The 15,411-nt window shown below is 41.2% G+C and overlaps 1 protein-coding gene across 2 annotated transcripts in view; it reads left to right on the top strand.

Annotated features, from left to right (window-relative positions):
• ankfn1 (ankyrin repeat and fibronectin type III domain containing 1) overlaps positions 1-15,411 on the top strand; it is a 148,441-nt gene that overhangs the window by 98,388 nt on the left and 34,642 nt on the right. For both annotated transcript variants that reach the window (XM_059324571.1, XM_059324570.1), the window contains exons 10-12: positions 6,477-6,671; positions 7,394-7,507; positions 10,016-10,113. In XM_059324571.1, coding sequence (XP_059180554.1) covers positions 6,477-6,671; positions 7,394-7,507; positions 10,016-10,113 — 407 coding nt within the window. The remainder of the gene's footprint in view (positions 1-6,476; positions 6,672-7,393; positions 7,508-10,015; positions 10,114-15,411) is intronic.

Here is a 15,411-nt window from a genome sequence, read left to right as displayed (position 1 = left end):
AGTATATTAAGTAGTTAAAATGACCCCCACCTTGACAACAGTAAAATTCTGCTTTCATAAATGCATCAGTTAAAATATTCCAATAATATATTTGGAATATATAAATAAATCTGCATAATGAGTAGTAGTAGTAGTAGGACTTTCACTTGTAGTGGCTTTGTGCCGAGTCCTGTTCATGTTTCTCAGAGATGTTCCATAATTCCAAAATTTTCTGCTGCCGACTCGGCTGTTAACCTTTATTAGACGTGTGTTTAGCCCGCTGTAAATTGTACACACACACACACACACACACACACACACACACACACACACACACAAACACACACACACAAAGTGAGAGCAGAAGAGTTGATAATGTAATGAAGAGACTCTTCATTTAAACGACAAATAAGTTATTGTTTAATAGAAAAACTGCTACACACTCTGTGTGTGTGTGTGTGTGTGTGTGTGTGTGTGTGTGTGTGTGTGTGTGTGTGTGTGTGTGTGTGTGTGTGTGTGGATCAGACAGGGCCTGTGTTTGTGTCTGCAGCCCAGTCTGGGTCTCCTCTACCTGGACCTGAATGAGCCCGCTATCCCCCCCTCCTCCTCCTTCTCCTGCCCACACACACACACACACACACACACACAAACACAGTTTTTCCCTCCATCAGTCCCCTGGTTGTCCTCCATAAACCCTCCAAAGACAGGTGGTTCTTACCTTACTGAAGCCCCCGTCAAAACCCCGCTTTCTGCCTGTGTGTGTGTGTGTGTGTGTGTGTGTGAGGTGAAACAGTGGCTGGTTTACAGCGAGCGGGGCCTCCTGCTCCTGCGTGACTGAACAGCTTTAACGAGGTTTGTCGTTTAATGGTTTAACTTTTCCAATGATGCGTGTAACGCCGGGGCAATTACAGCTAAGTGATTTATTGTACCGGGAGGAGGGGGGGAGTGAGGGGTAAGGGGCGGGGGGTGGCAGCAAGCACTCTCCATGCAGCGGCCTGGACTCAGGGCGGCGGTACAATCCCATCCTTGTAAACAAACACAGAGTAAACATTGCTGCAGGGCCGGCTGCTCTCTGTTTATGTCATTCCTCAAGTGCCAAGTAAATCAGTCAGTCGGCCTGACAGCACGCCGTGTGTGTGTGTGTGTGTGTACATGTACGCTGGTCACTTTCCATAAGAGTGTGTGCTAGTTTTAAAAATCTTAGTCCTGCTGCTCTAAATATGACTTCAGTAAAAGTAAACACGTGTGTGGGGACGTCTGCTGAAGACAGAAAAATATGTTTTCAAGTATTTAGATATTTTAACTCAATTTAAAAACGTGTTTATGCCTGAAAAATAAGAATTAAAAAAAACAAACAAGAAAATAGTTTTTAATTAAAACGATAACAATAATTTTCAAAAATGTATATGTGTATGGGGCGGCTGTGGCTCAGGCTACTGATCGGAGGGTTGGTGGTTCAATCCCTGACCATGGCAGCCTACATGTCGAAGTATCCTTGAGCAAGATACTGAACCCCAAATTGCTCCCGATGCTGCGTTCATCGGTGTGAGAGTGGTCGCAAAGCGACTAGAAAAGTGCTGTATAGGTGCAGGTCCATTTACCATTACCATTTATTTTTTAGTAGTATACATTTTTTTAAATTTATATTTTTAAGAAATGTAAATTTTTTTACATTATTAAGAATTTGAGTGGTGGAAATAAGAAGCATTGAGATCCATTCAAAGTCAAATGCATTAAAAATTGTAGCTAAAGTAAACCAGTGAATATGGATGTCTGTTGATGCCAGAAAATTTTTACAAACAAATTCTAAAAATAAAAAAACTAAAAATATTTGTAAAACAATATGAATCATATTTAACAACTACTATTAAAACATTGATAATACATATTAATAATTTAAAAAGCTTTTTAAATAAAACAAATTAAATGCATGGCATGCTTTTATGATAATTTTTAAAAAGTAATATTTTTTAAACAAAATTTTTAAAACTGGACAAGTTAATACTCAAATGTGTTTAAGTTAGTTTCTATCATATCTACATGTTTCATGCACTGATATCTGAAGAAGATTATTATAATTGTTGAACATGTTGTTGTATGTAATGATCAAGATTATATTTTGTTCTTTTGGTTCCAAATCTTTTTGTTATAGTTTCACGTTCTGCAAACGCCTGCCTACGTTTCAGTGCGTGTGTTTGTGTGTGTTTGATTGTGTGTGTGTGTGTGTGTGTGTGTGTGTGTCACCTCCTGTTGGCTGTGTGTTAATTTACGAGGCCCCTTGGGCCCCTGGGGGTGGGGGGGTCTATATTTAGCCCCTGTCAGTGAGACAATGTCCTCCTGTTTGAGACGTAGCAGCCTGTTAATTTACAGCCTTTTCAATTAGCAGCCGTTAGCGGCTAACGGGGTTCTGACAGACCGAGCACGCCAGGAAGTGACACCTCCAGCTGCTGACTTTCCCAACAGCAACCGCTGGACAGAAGGAGTCAGGAGCACAGGACAAGTTTATTTCAAATTTACATGGAGACACAAATGTTTCAAAAATATTAATTATTAAGAAGAAGCATTTTTTATACAATTATAATTATTGTAGTTTTTAATGTTTTTAAATGTTTATTGCAAAAAGCCTGTGGTGAAGTACCTGCATTCTGTCTGCTGTCCAGCAGGCGGCGACTCCACAGGCTGCAGAAAGAAGTCTATCAGGAAAAAATGACCTTAGTAAACATTCTCATAATGAGTTTATGGTCTCAATCGTTAGTTTCAAGTCTTCTTCCATACAGCATGATGTTCATTTAGTAAATTTTGGTCCCATTTAGAGTCTAACAGACCAGGAAGCAGGGGAGGGGTTAGGGCGGGGCTACAGCATGATTGACAGGTAACTACCACAGGGCAGTGTGTGTTCGTCTCAGACCTTCTACTGGAACATCTGGAGCATTTTTTTTCCTAAAAACTTTTTTTCAGTGTCAAAGACTATCTGAGGAGTCAAATGTTTATTTAGAACAACCATCGTCCCTTGCTAACTGAGCAGGATAGCCAGCGTTCGTGTTAGCTCATGGCATATTTTTGGCACATGCACAGGTTGTAAAAAAATGAGCTTCATACCCCTAAAATCTGTCCAACCAGACTGAAAAGGTCATATAAGTAAATAATGATTTAAAAAAAAGATAATCAAATTCTACTAAATAAACACATAAAACATTTTGATCAAAAAGATTTCTAAACATAGAAACATGAACACCATATTTCTTCACACTTTTAACTATTGGCATTCTTTAGTTTTTGAGAGTTTTCACCTGCAAACGAAATATTTCCTAGTGCCTATAGTTTGATGTAATGACATCATCAAAAGCGGAAGCCATGATGACACTAAATACATAAATCTTAACTTTCTGCTGCTTAACAAATTAACTGTCTAGTTGTTATGGTTTTTCTTTTAGTTATATTTAAACAGGTTTTCATTGGGTTAAAGTTTTGACTCAAGGAGGAAAACCCAACACAGTTTTACACGTACACAGAGAGAGAGAGAAAGAGTCCTTTAGTCCCACGTGACGGGTTTTGTCGTACGTGCGACTAAAGTGGAGCCCTGTTGTATATGGCAGCCTTCAGGACTGACTGAAGATACTGACATACAGGCATACATTACCTCACGGCTGTTGCGCCCTTCCAATGAACGGCGTCTGGCTCTCTTACCTGTTCGTTCAAGGCAATCCAGAGTCTTTGTGTTTATTGTTCCCCGTTGGTGGAATGCACTACCAGTTCCTGAAGACCCAGCTCTTCAGAGAGGACCTTCTCTCCTAGCACCACACCACAACTCTACTCCTTAAAGAATCATCACTAGCATTTATTGCTGCACTAACGGCTCTTATCTACTGTGGCCCTGAGTGCTCACAGCCCTGCAACTTAAGAAAACACATGCAAATACACAAAACACAAGCAAATTGAGACAACATCTTCATCAATTTGACAACACAAGCGCAGCATTTAGAAAAAGCACTGCAAAGACCAAAACACAACACAATAAGACAAAGCGATGCAAATAGATTACATTATCTATACATACATATATACATTATAACGATCATGTCGTGCTAACGTTAGCCGGCGATCGATAGCGTGTTAGCATTAGCGAGCTAGCAAGACCAAGGCCAACTTGATGCCGTTGAGAGATATAACATCATAACTTTAAATTATCATTATCTTGAAATAACTTGATAATATCACAAGTGTGTCCAGACGTGTGCATCACTTTTAAGTGTCCTCTGGAAACATTTCTGTTGTGCTGTGGTCTATTTGCAGCGCTTTTTTTTATTGTGTTGTGTTGTGGTCTTTGCAACGCGTGGTCTTTTTCTAAGTGCTGCGCTTGGGTTGTCAAATTGATGAAGATGTTTTTTTCAATTTGCACGTGTTTTCTTAAGTTGCAGCCCTGTGAGCTCTCAGGGCCAATGTACTTATCGCACGTATCGCACTATACCTTAAATGTAAATGTGACTGAGGACTCTCAGTACATTCACCAGGGTCGAGTGTATGTGTCACCACATGTGTGCTCTTACAGCAGCTCTTTTCACAGATTGGACTATCATTGTATCTTTGATGCAGCAATTGTCACTGTTGTGTTTATTATATTGTATATTTTATAATATAAAGAACTAGAGGAGACAAACAAGCACTTTAGGAGTGCTTGGAGCTGCTGCTTGTTCTGTATCGGCTGCTCGCCACACGCACCCAGAACAACGACAGCTGTTATCTCAGCAGCACAAACCTTCAGTTCCCTTTATGTTTTACGGTCTTGTGTTTTGTTCTATGTAAATGGATGCTCTCTGGTGTTTCTTTGCACAATCAGTCTGCAGATATCTGATCAACAGCTAAGTGTGTTCTGTGTGTGTGTTCTTGTGTGCTGCTGTTTGTGTTTATGCTGCTTTCTTGGTCCCCGAGAGAGGAAAAAATATATGTGTGAATGGACTTAATTTCCTTGCAATGAAAGACACAATGTTTCCTTTATTTTGTTTTCTGTACTCTCGTCTATCAGTGTTTCTCACAGTTACTTTGTCTCCGTCCCCTCTCCCTGCAGCTGGACAGACAGCGTTGGTCCTTTTATGGACACACGCTCAGAGACAGTTTCCATGTTTTTGGCCTTGATTTGTTCTCACGTGGACGCTGCAGTGAAAGGCGGCCAAGCCTCAGCCTGAGCCGGCCTTGACACAGCCCAACCTGCAGCCTCCAACTCCTCCACAAACCCTTTTACTATTATTGTTAACGAGAGACACGAATCCATCCAGAACACACGTGCTCCTCCTGCTCAACCTTGTGCAAATGCAATGAAATAATTGTTTTGTAATTTTTCAAATGAAAACACAACCACTGAAAAAGCAAAACATCTGCAGATTCGTGTTAATATTTTAGTGAACTTTGTGCCTTTTTGTTTCCTCACCAGCATCTTTTAAAACCTCACAGATTTGATTAACCTCTGAATATTATTTTAAAGTCATTCAGCTTTTCAATACTAGACCTCTGAGCACAAATTCACGAGTTTATCACAAAGCTTTGATTAAAACCGTCTTTCACATGAAAACATAACTGCTTCAAAAGTATTTTTAGCTGCTTTAATGAGAGGTTTGCTGACTCAATATGTTTCAGAGTAAATATAGTGTTATGCTTTTCTTTTTAGGTTAACCATTTGTGTTACAACATACTTTTCGCTGATATTTCTATGAGACAGCTTAATCCTCCACACGGCCAACATTTTCCTCTAGTATTGTTTCTAGACAAACAACCCATTTGCCTTTAACATCCTGCCAGGGGCTTCTTCTCAGCAGCAGCGTCTGCCTGAAAGTAGCCAACACAACATTACGCCAAACATTTAGTTGAACATTTAGCCAAAAGTTTAGCAGAACATTTAACCCGAACATTTAGCTGAACAGTAAGCGAAACAATACATTGAACATTAATCCGTACATTTAGCCAAAAGTTAGCAGAACATTTAAGCGAACATTAAGCCAACGTAACATTAACCAAACGTGAAGCAGAGCATTTAGTTGAACGTTTAGCCAAAAGTTCAGCCAAAAGCTTAGCAGAACATTTTGCCGAACAATAAGTGGAACATTTAGTCAAACTTTAATCCATACATTTAGCCAAAAGTTAACAGAACATTTAAGTGAACATTAAGACAACGTAACATTTAAGCGAACATTAAGCCAACGTAACATTAAGCCAAACATGAAGCAGAACATTAAGCCAATACAACATTTAAATTAATAAGCCAACACGACATTGATGTGACACAACTGATAAACTGCGACTGCCATCAGTCATCTTATCTGCTGTTGAACAGATGGAGGTCAATACATTGTCTAAGATGAATACTCATCGGATAAATAGCTGTTGGTGTTTCAAACATTCTTCATGCTCAATATCATGTTGAAAAGGTAAAATCTAGACCCTCATCTGATCCCCTTTGGTATCATCTCACCGCTCTGTGTGTGTGTGTGTGATTCCTGTTGTAGTTGTGAGCGTGGAGAGTCGGGAGGCCCACCTGAGCTCTCTGGTGTTGGAGGCAGAGCGGCGTGCGGCGGACCTGGCAGCTCAGGCACAGAGAGACGGCCTCTCCCTGGAGGCCTGCCAGAAGGACAAACAGCTGAGAGCCTGGGAGTGGAGGAGCAAGCTGTACAAACGCATGAGTACAGGCTTCCAGCATGCACGTGAGTCACACCTCTGTGTGAGAGTGTGTGTGTGTGTGTGTGTGTGTGTGTGTGTGTGTGGTCCTCTCAGTTACAGCTGACCTCTCATCAGCCATTTGTCCTCCAGGACGTTACATTTACATTTGTTTACATTCATTCATTCATTATGAATGAAGAATGAAGCTTTTACAGGTCAAGGAGAAACCTTTGAGTGGCGTTAATTTCACCTCCCACCAGACACAAGAGACCAGATGTCACATGGTTATGAAATAAATTGTATTTTTATAATAATAAAAAAGTGGTGTAGATTCCAGAGGCCTAAAGGGCCACAACCTCTGATTGAAGTAGCTTTAGCATTTCTTATTAAGGTTACAAGTAAATCACACAGCCACAAAGACGCAAAACAAGGTGCAAAAGACATGAAGGAGTTGCAAAAAGAGGCAAAATACAAATAGAAACCATTTAAATGTGTTGAAAAAGGCAACGCTAAACAATGTGTAATACAAGTACAAATTTAAAGAAGAAAAGTAAGTAAGAGAAAAGTATATTTATTCATTGTGTATTGTGTCTAACTTTAGTAAGTTTAGTGGATCAGAACATGTCGGGTTTGGAACTATCTGCAGATACAAAACAACTCCAAAGAGAAGAAAACCACTACACTTGTTTTGTATGTTTAGTATGTTTCTGTTGTGTGTCTCGTTAAAGTTTAGTCCATGTTGTCTCCTCTCTGTGCCCCTGCTCAGGAGCCCCGGAGGCCCCGTCTATGGTCCGTCTGAGCGTGAGCAGTAGCAGCACGCTGACTGTCACCTTCCAGGAGCCGCAGTGTCTCAACTCCACCGTGGTGACTAAATACAGAGGTACACACACGCACATAGCACAATGTACTTAACTCTACACTCATATCTAACACAGTGACGTGAATGGAACTCAGATTGTTTTCTTTTAGTTTTAGCCTGTTTTGTTCAAAATGGTGTCCCACAGGGGTCCATACTGGGCCCTATTTTATTAACAATTTATATCACCAATTTGTGTAGTAATTTTATCAAAACCCCTTATTGTTTGCTTCCTTTTATAGATAATTGGCGTTGGTGGGGAGTAGATAGTAGTAGATTTATTTACTTATTTTACAAATTATGTGCTAAATTACCTTACCCCACCTCACCTAAATTAACCTTTTTTTCTCAAGAATCATAAAATCAAAATAATAAAATCAATCAATCAATAAATCAAAAAAAATGTTCATAAATCCTTACAGAATCCCACATAAGACTTTCAGAAAAAAAAACTTTCTTTTAAACGATTTAATCTCAAGTCATAGTTACAGTTTCTCCAGCAAAATCTAATGTTTTGTTGTTTTGACCTATTACAGAAGCCTAGAAAGTCTATTTTCATGGTCACTTAGGTCACATAAGTTGGTGCAGCTTTTTTTTCGATTTATTTGATCGGGGTTATTTGAAAAACCCCCTGCAGAATTTTTTGTTATATGGTTTCAAAAACCTTTGACATTTTGGAGATTTCTGTATTTTTTTTCCTTCTGTATATTTAAAGGTGGCAGAGGATTCCATCATCCTCAAAAAGTTGAAGAGGTTAACACCAATTCTTATTCATGTGTCTGCGAAGGTCTGCACAGACTGTTCACATTGTGCACAGAATTGCACAATGAAATGCAGTCATATTCCTCTGAGAAACACACAAACAGAAAAATGTTTAAAAAATGCTTAACAACTAATAATATAGTCATTTATAAAAAGCACTAAAGGTAGGAATAAAAAGGAAACAATGTGTAATATAAGATATCTTATTGCGACTTTAACTCGTTTACAACCTGCAGCAGATGTTAACCTGCTGTAATAATTCATATGTCAGCATTATAGTATAATTCTGTGACTTCCACACGAAGTGAATAAAAGACTGACTGCTGTTCACCTGGAAAACTGCATGCTGCGTTACTATGACAACTGGGAAAACTGCATATCAATTTGTTTTTTTAATGAGATGTATTTCTTCTGTTTTTATATGTTTAATACAAAATAGAGCTTACACTTTATACTTCTGTGATATTGATATATAATAAAGAGACATAACAGTAACCACCACATCTATACAGATATAAGAGGCAATAATATTAAGCACAGGAAAAAAAGTTTTTAAAAGATTAAATGTCTTCAGTACCACTCCTCTGAGACATAAGCAGAAGCAGAAGCTGGAGGAGTAGGTTGCATATCGACTGTGTACGAGATAAGTTATTGTAAAAGAGAGAGAAAATAAAGAATAACAAGTGCCGAGTCAGTGGTAGATTAACGATGTTGTTTAAGAAAAATAGCGTTTTTTTAATTATGTAACTCTGATGAAGATGCACGTCGTGTCACATCTGTGTGCTCTGGCCTATGTTTGTTTTTTTCTATATAGAATAGAATAGAACAGAATAGAACGCAATACAAGGAAATTTGTAGCTCTGCCTCTTATTTGGTACTTTTAAGACACAAGAATAAACCACGAGAAATACAAGAAAATATACTGAAACGCAATATAAGACACTAAAAAGGTAATAATTTCAAAACATTCAAATGTGTTAAGAAATTTTAAATATGTAAAATGCACAGTGGATTTTGAAGGAGTTTAAATACAGTTGAGTTTGATGCATTGCTTTATTTAAGTATGTAGGAGGACATTAAAGTGAATATTATAAGCAAAATTTGCAAAGAGATAGTATGATGATAAAAAGTGGCATTGCTACTGCACGTAGTAGCAGCATGGTATGTGTAATGAATAAATAGCAGCATGGTGTAAGTGTGAAAACAGTATAAGTGATTTAGCTGTGGTTTAATGTCAATAAACTGATGAAAAGGATGCTGAAATATCAACAACATGGTGCTGATGTGGAAAACGTCTCAATTTATGCTTTTTCTGGTCTGGCTGCAAGACCACCAGAAAACTACTTTTAAAATGACTGTTTTCTGAATGGAGTTTGGTTCAGCAGAGGTACACTGTGCAGGGGAGAATCAACGCTTAAAGCCTTTAGCAAGACACAAAGCTAATGTATCGTGAAGGCCAAAATAACACTTTAAAATTCATTTTTATTGTCTCTGTATTTATTATTATGATGTTTCCTCCAGTGGATAACAAAAGATAGCTTATAACACACTGAACAGAGAGGAAGAGACGATTAAAGATGCCCGGGGGCGGCGAGCCAAGCAGCGAGAAGGTTAATGTCTGTTTCCTCATCTCAGGAGGAACTATTGATTTTTAATGAAAAGACCAGTAGACCATTTACTTAACCTGTGTGTGTGTATGTGTGTGTGTATGTGTGTGTGTGTGTGTGTGTGTGTGTGTGTGTGTGTGTGTGTGTGTATGTGTGCACACAGTGGAGTGGAGCTGCCTGAAGGATTTCTCGCTGCTCGCTGGAGAGACGGTGTTGGATAATCTGCAGAGCCTCAAGTGCACCATCAGCAGCCTCACCACGGTAACAGCAGCATCCCTCCTCCACCCTCCTCCTCTACTTCTTCTTCTGCAGTTTTGTGTCAGCTGCATCACTGTCTGACACATAAACGCTCCGGCTGCGGTGCATCTGCTGTTTGCCATTTAGAGCGTGGATCAGCCTTCAGACGTTCCCACAGCCGCCTAGAGAACATTTAGACACAAACACGGCGCCTGAATGGAAAGATCGAGACACGGCGTGGGCGTTTAAAGAGCCGAGTCACAATCCACTGCTCACATGTTGCTGTGAGAGAGGAGGGATTTACAAAATCCCCATAAAAACACACAAAGACACACAAAAGCATCATAAAGAGAAACAAAACCACCACAAAGAGCCACAAAGAGACACAAAACCACCACAAAAACGCACAAAACCACCACAAAGAGACACAAAACCACCACAAAGATGCACAAAACCGCCACAAAGAGACACAAAACCACCAAAGATGCACAAAGACACCCAAAACCACCACAAAGACACACAAAACCATCATAAAGATGTATAAAGGGACAAATAACCGCCATAAAGACACACAAGACCACCACAAAGACACACAAAACCACCACAAAGAAGCACAAAGAGACACAAAACTACCACAAAACCACTACAAATACACACAAAACCACCACAAAAAAGATTTTGAAAAGACCACAAGGAAACTGCAATTGACCACAAAGGGATACAAAAAGAACGCAAGAACTTACAAAACTGAGAAGGGATGTGAAATGACCACAAAGAGAATTAAAACACTGCAAAGAAACAAAAAAAAATACTGAAAAGAGACAAAACAACCACAAAGAAACTGTCAAAGTTGACAAAGAAACATAAACTGACTACAAAGAGACGCAAAACGACAAGAAATGATCACACAAACCGTCAGAACATTTATGAATTTCCAACACAAAGAGGGACATCAGATTCATTACTTCACATTACATTTCTCCAGTTTTCTGCAGCTCTGTAACCACATACAAAATCCTTCAGTGAAGAAATAAAACGGAAGAACTTCACAAGAAGCTGCTGCTGATTTCACACAGAAAAATCTGTTTTCAAGGACTGCAGCAGAATGAAGACTTCTGTCTGATGAGTCTCTGAAGTGATGATCTGCAGCTCAATTCTTGAGAGGTGAGACGTGTCAGTTAGCAGCTGATTTCTTTTGTTGTAAATTCAATCATTACCTTAGCCTTGCTAACGCCAGACTAATCACAAATGAGATTAATCTGGAAATCAGCCATTCATTTTTCCGTAGAAGAGGCGTGGTTTACGATCCTCAAGAGCCGTTTATTGGGCGCTTAGATTGTCTATCAAAAGCGTCTGTAGGTAGCTCTTAGCCAATCGTATCAGTTATACCAGATGACGTATGAAGAGCGACAGAGATGAATGTTTACATAGCCAGACTAGCCCATCTCTACTTTGAGACTAAAATGCTCAATTGTGCTTCTGCAACGTTTTTCTGCAGCATGTTCTGGCTCTGGCTGCTCAATAGTTTCAGCTCAGTCTACCGACAGTGTTGGTGTGTGTGTGTGTGTGTGTGTCTGTGAGAGAGTGTTGCTTGCTGCTTTGCTTCTCCAGTTCTCACATTCTGCAAGGTTCTTTATTTTTACGCCTTATCCCCCTCATGTCATTCAGCCACACACATCCACTGATTTTATGGGCAATAGACGAGCTGCTGCGGGTCTCTGGGCGGCTCCGCTGTCCCCCGGCTCGTAGCCAGATCACCTGCACTACAGCAGCGGTAGCGGGGCTAGTTGGTAGATTAGGCTTTGGCCAAATCCTGTCGGAAGCAAGACTAAAACATACTTTTTCATGGTGAAACAAGAGTGTAAAGTCAATTGTTCTTCTTTTAAAATAAACTTTCGCTCTAAACTATTTAAAATGCCATCAGCTAGATCGAAAGAGAGCTTCGTGTCAGCTGCAGCCATGTTGGATCCGTAAGAAAACTACAAAACTACAAGCTTCCGTCTGCTGAGTAGTACGCGTCATCGTCTTGCCGTCCCTCCCCGCTCTGTGATTGGATCCCTAAAACAGGGCTAAGAAACCTCTGTAGTTTCCAGACCCTTTCGCAGTTCGAAATTAAATCGAGCGTGCAAGGCAGTCTGGGTATACCCAGGCTATCATTACCTGGTTGAACCTGAAACATTCAGCCAGCAATGTTATTTTTTTTACTTTGACCTACTGGATCAACATTTTGAACACAAAAAAAACACTACATTTAAAAACAAAAAAACAAAACATAAAATCTGATTTTGAAAATTGTGTTTTTTTACTTTTTACACAATCACGCTCAATGAAGAATTTGAAATGTTGCAAATTTACATTTTACATTTTAGTCATTTAGCAGACGCTTTTATCCAAAGCAACTTACAGGAAGAGTCAAAGCAAACATTGAAGGTATACTGCAAAAAGAGCTATTAGTGCATCAATAAGTGCTAGTGACAATTCTTTTAGGAGGAGAATTATCGTGTGGTGCTAAGAAGGAAGATGCTCTCTGAAGAGATGGGTCTCTTCCCCTGCTCTGGTTGGAACTGGTAGTGTGTTCCACCAGCGGGGAACAAGAAATGCAAAGAGTCTGGATTGCCTTGGACCAACGGGGGGCAGAGCCAGGCGCCGTTCATTGGAAGAGTGCAGCGGTCGTGAGGTACCATATGTCTGAATCAGGGCGTTCAGGTAGGTAGGAGCAGTACCGGAGACAACTTTGTAGGCCAGCATTAGAGATTTGATGCGGGCTGCAACAGGTAGCCAGTGGAGCTCAATGAGCAGCGGTGTGACATGTGACCTTTTTGGCTGGTTGTAGACCAGGCGCACCGTCGCGTTCTGGATCATCTGAAGCAGTTTTGTTGTGCAGGCTGACAGGCCTGTCAGGAGGGCGTTACAGTAGTCGAGTTTTGAGATGACAACAGCTTGTGTCAAGAGTTGAGTGGCATGTTGAGTTAGGTAAGGTCTGATTTTTCTGATGTTGTAAAGTGCAAAGCGGCATGACCGGGTAACTGAGGCGACATGACTGGAAAAGGTGAGTTGGTCATCAATCATCACACCTAAGTTTCTCACCACCCTGGTGGGGGCAAGACACAGGGAGTCAGTTTGGATGTTGATGTTGTGGTTTATTGTAGGTTTAGCAGGGAGGACCAGCAGTTCAGTTTTTGAAAGGTTCAGCTGGAGGTGATGTGCCTTCATCCAAGTGGCTCCATGTCAGAGAGGCAGTCAGAGACCCGTGCAGAGACTGATGGGTCATCAGGAGGAAATGACAGATATAGCTGAGTGTCATCTGCATAGCAGTGATAGGAAAAGCCATGTGAGCGGATAACCTGACCCAGAGAGGTGGTGTAGATAGCGAATAGCAGGGGTCCCAGCACTGAGCCCTGGGGAACCCCTGCAGAATGAGAACTGAGGACTTTGCTGCTGTTCTTGCTTCTTTTAAGGCTTCTGTCACAGACAACAGAACAGTTTCAGTTGAGTGACCGCTTTTGAAACCAGATTGATTTGGATCAAGAAGATTGCCCGTTCAATAGTTTTGGAAAAGAATGGAAGAAGTGAGACAGGACGATAGTTCTCGACTTCAGCAGGGTTGAGAGAGGGTTTCTTGAGAAGAGGTGTTACCCTAGCTGCTTTGAATGCAGTGGGAAAAGTGCCGGAGGACAGTGACGCGGCAATAATGTGTGATAGCTGGCGTGATGGTTGGGCTAATGAACTGAAGAAGGTTTGTTGGTATCGGGTCCAACGAGCATGTAGTAGGACGGCTACATGTCAACAGTTTGGATACCTCACTCTCAGAGAGGGGTGTAAAGCCAGAAAATGAGGTGCTAGCAACTGATTCAGTGCCGCCCAGCTGAGATACAGAAAGACATGTTGTAGGACTTCTACATGTCACAGTCGGGTGGGGAATGAGCTGGTCAGAGAATTAGCTGCTAATTGCTGCAACTTTGCCTGTAAAGAAGGATGCAAATGTGTCCGCGGTGAGGCAGGTAGGAGGGGGAGGCGGCGGGTGTCAGTGACACTGTTGACTTTGTCGTTGTAAAAAGCAGTCTTTGCATCAGTGATGCTGCCTGAGAATGACAATAGTGTCTGATAGTTTATGAGATCGTCGGCAAGTTTGGATTTGAGCCATTTTCTTTCAGCAGCTCTGAGCTTGGTACGCTGTGAAAGAAGGGTATCGGTCAACCATGGGTGGGATTGGTTGGGTCGAGCAGGCCTTGTAGATAAAAGGACATAGCCTGTTCAGACATGAGTTCAGAGTAGAGCAGAGTGAGTCAGTGGCATCATTAGCCTTCAGAGAGGAGAATGTGCTGAGTGGAGGTAGGGCAGAGTCGACAATAGAGGAGAAGTGGGCTGGGGATAAGTTCTGGAGGTTACGGCGGAACGTAACCATTGGTGCAGGAGCAGAGGGATGCTCTGATAGAGTGACATTAAACTGGATAAAAAAGTGATCTGACAGGTGGAGAGGCGTTGCCACCAGTGCATCTGTGGCACAGTTATGGATGAGAATTAAGTCAAGGTTCTTGCCAGCTTTGTGAGTAGGAAGACTTTGGACCAGCTGGAGGTCAAAGGAATGAATTAATGACATGAAGTTATTAGAGTCTGGACTGTCGAAGTGGATGTTCATGTCGCCCAGGACAAGCAGCGGACAGTCATGATCAGGTATGGAAGAGAGCAGGGTATCTAGCTCATCTGTAAAGCCTCCCAGCTGGTCTGGTGGACGGTAAATGACAACAACGTAGGCTTTAACAGGAGCAGTTACTGTTATGGCATGGTATTCGAAAGTGTCATATCTGATGGAATGTAGCAGAGGGGTGAAATTCCTTTTATTGGAAATTAGCAGGCCAGTCCCGCCTCCTCGCCCAGAAGGACGGGGGGTGTGGGAGAGGATGTAATTAGTGGAGAGAGCAGCAGGGGTGGCTGTCTTCTCAGGTTTGATCCAGGTCTCAGTGAGAGCAAAGAGCTAAAGAGAAAGGTGGTTGGTGTAAGCCGTAATAAAATCGCTTTTGTTTACTGCAGATTGGCAGTTCCACAGGCCCATGGAAAAGGAAGTGACATCATGTGAGGACTATTTGAGGAGCCGAAGGTTAGTTCGGTTTCAGCACCTTTTGGCAAGATTTCTGCGTGGACCGGAGACCACAACAGGAATGGAGTGGCACATATTGTAAGACTGGGGAGGGAATAGGACTGGTTCCCTTTGCTCAGTTAACTTGCACAGGTAAACTTGCTTATCTTAGCCTCGTCCGTCTTACCCAAGGACGGCTGACGCTTAAGCAAACGCCCCTGTTATACTGTGATTGGAATTGAACG

The sequence above is a fragment of the Centropristis striata genome, chromosome 21, assembly GCF_030273125.1.
Source record: "Centropristis striata isolate RG_2023a ecotype Rhode Island chromosome 21, C.striata_1.0, whole genome shotgun sequence".
In the NCBI taxonomy this organism is placed as follows: Eukaryota; Metazoa; Chordata; class Actinopteri; order Perciformes; family Serranidae; genus Centropristis; species Centropristis striata.
This window is presented reverse-complemented; position numbering and strand designations above follow the sequence as displayed.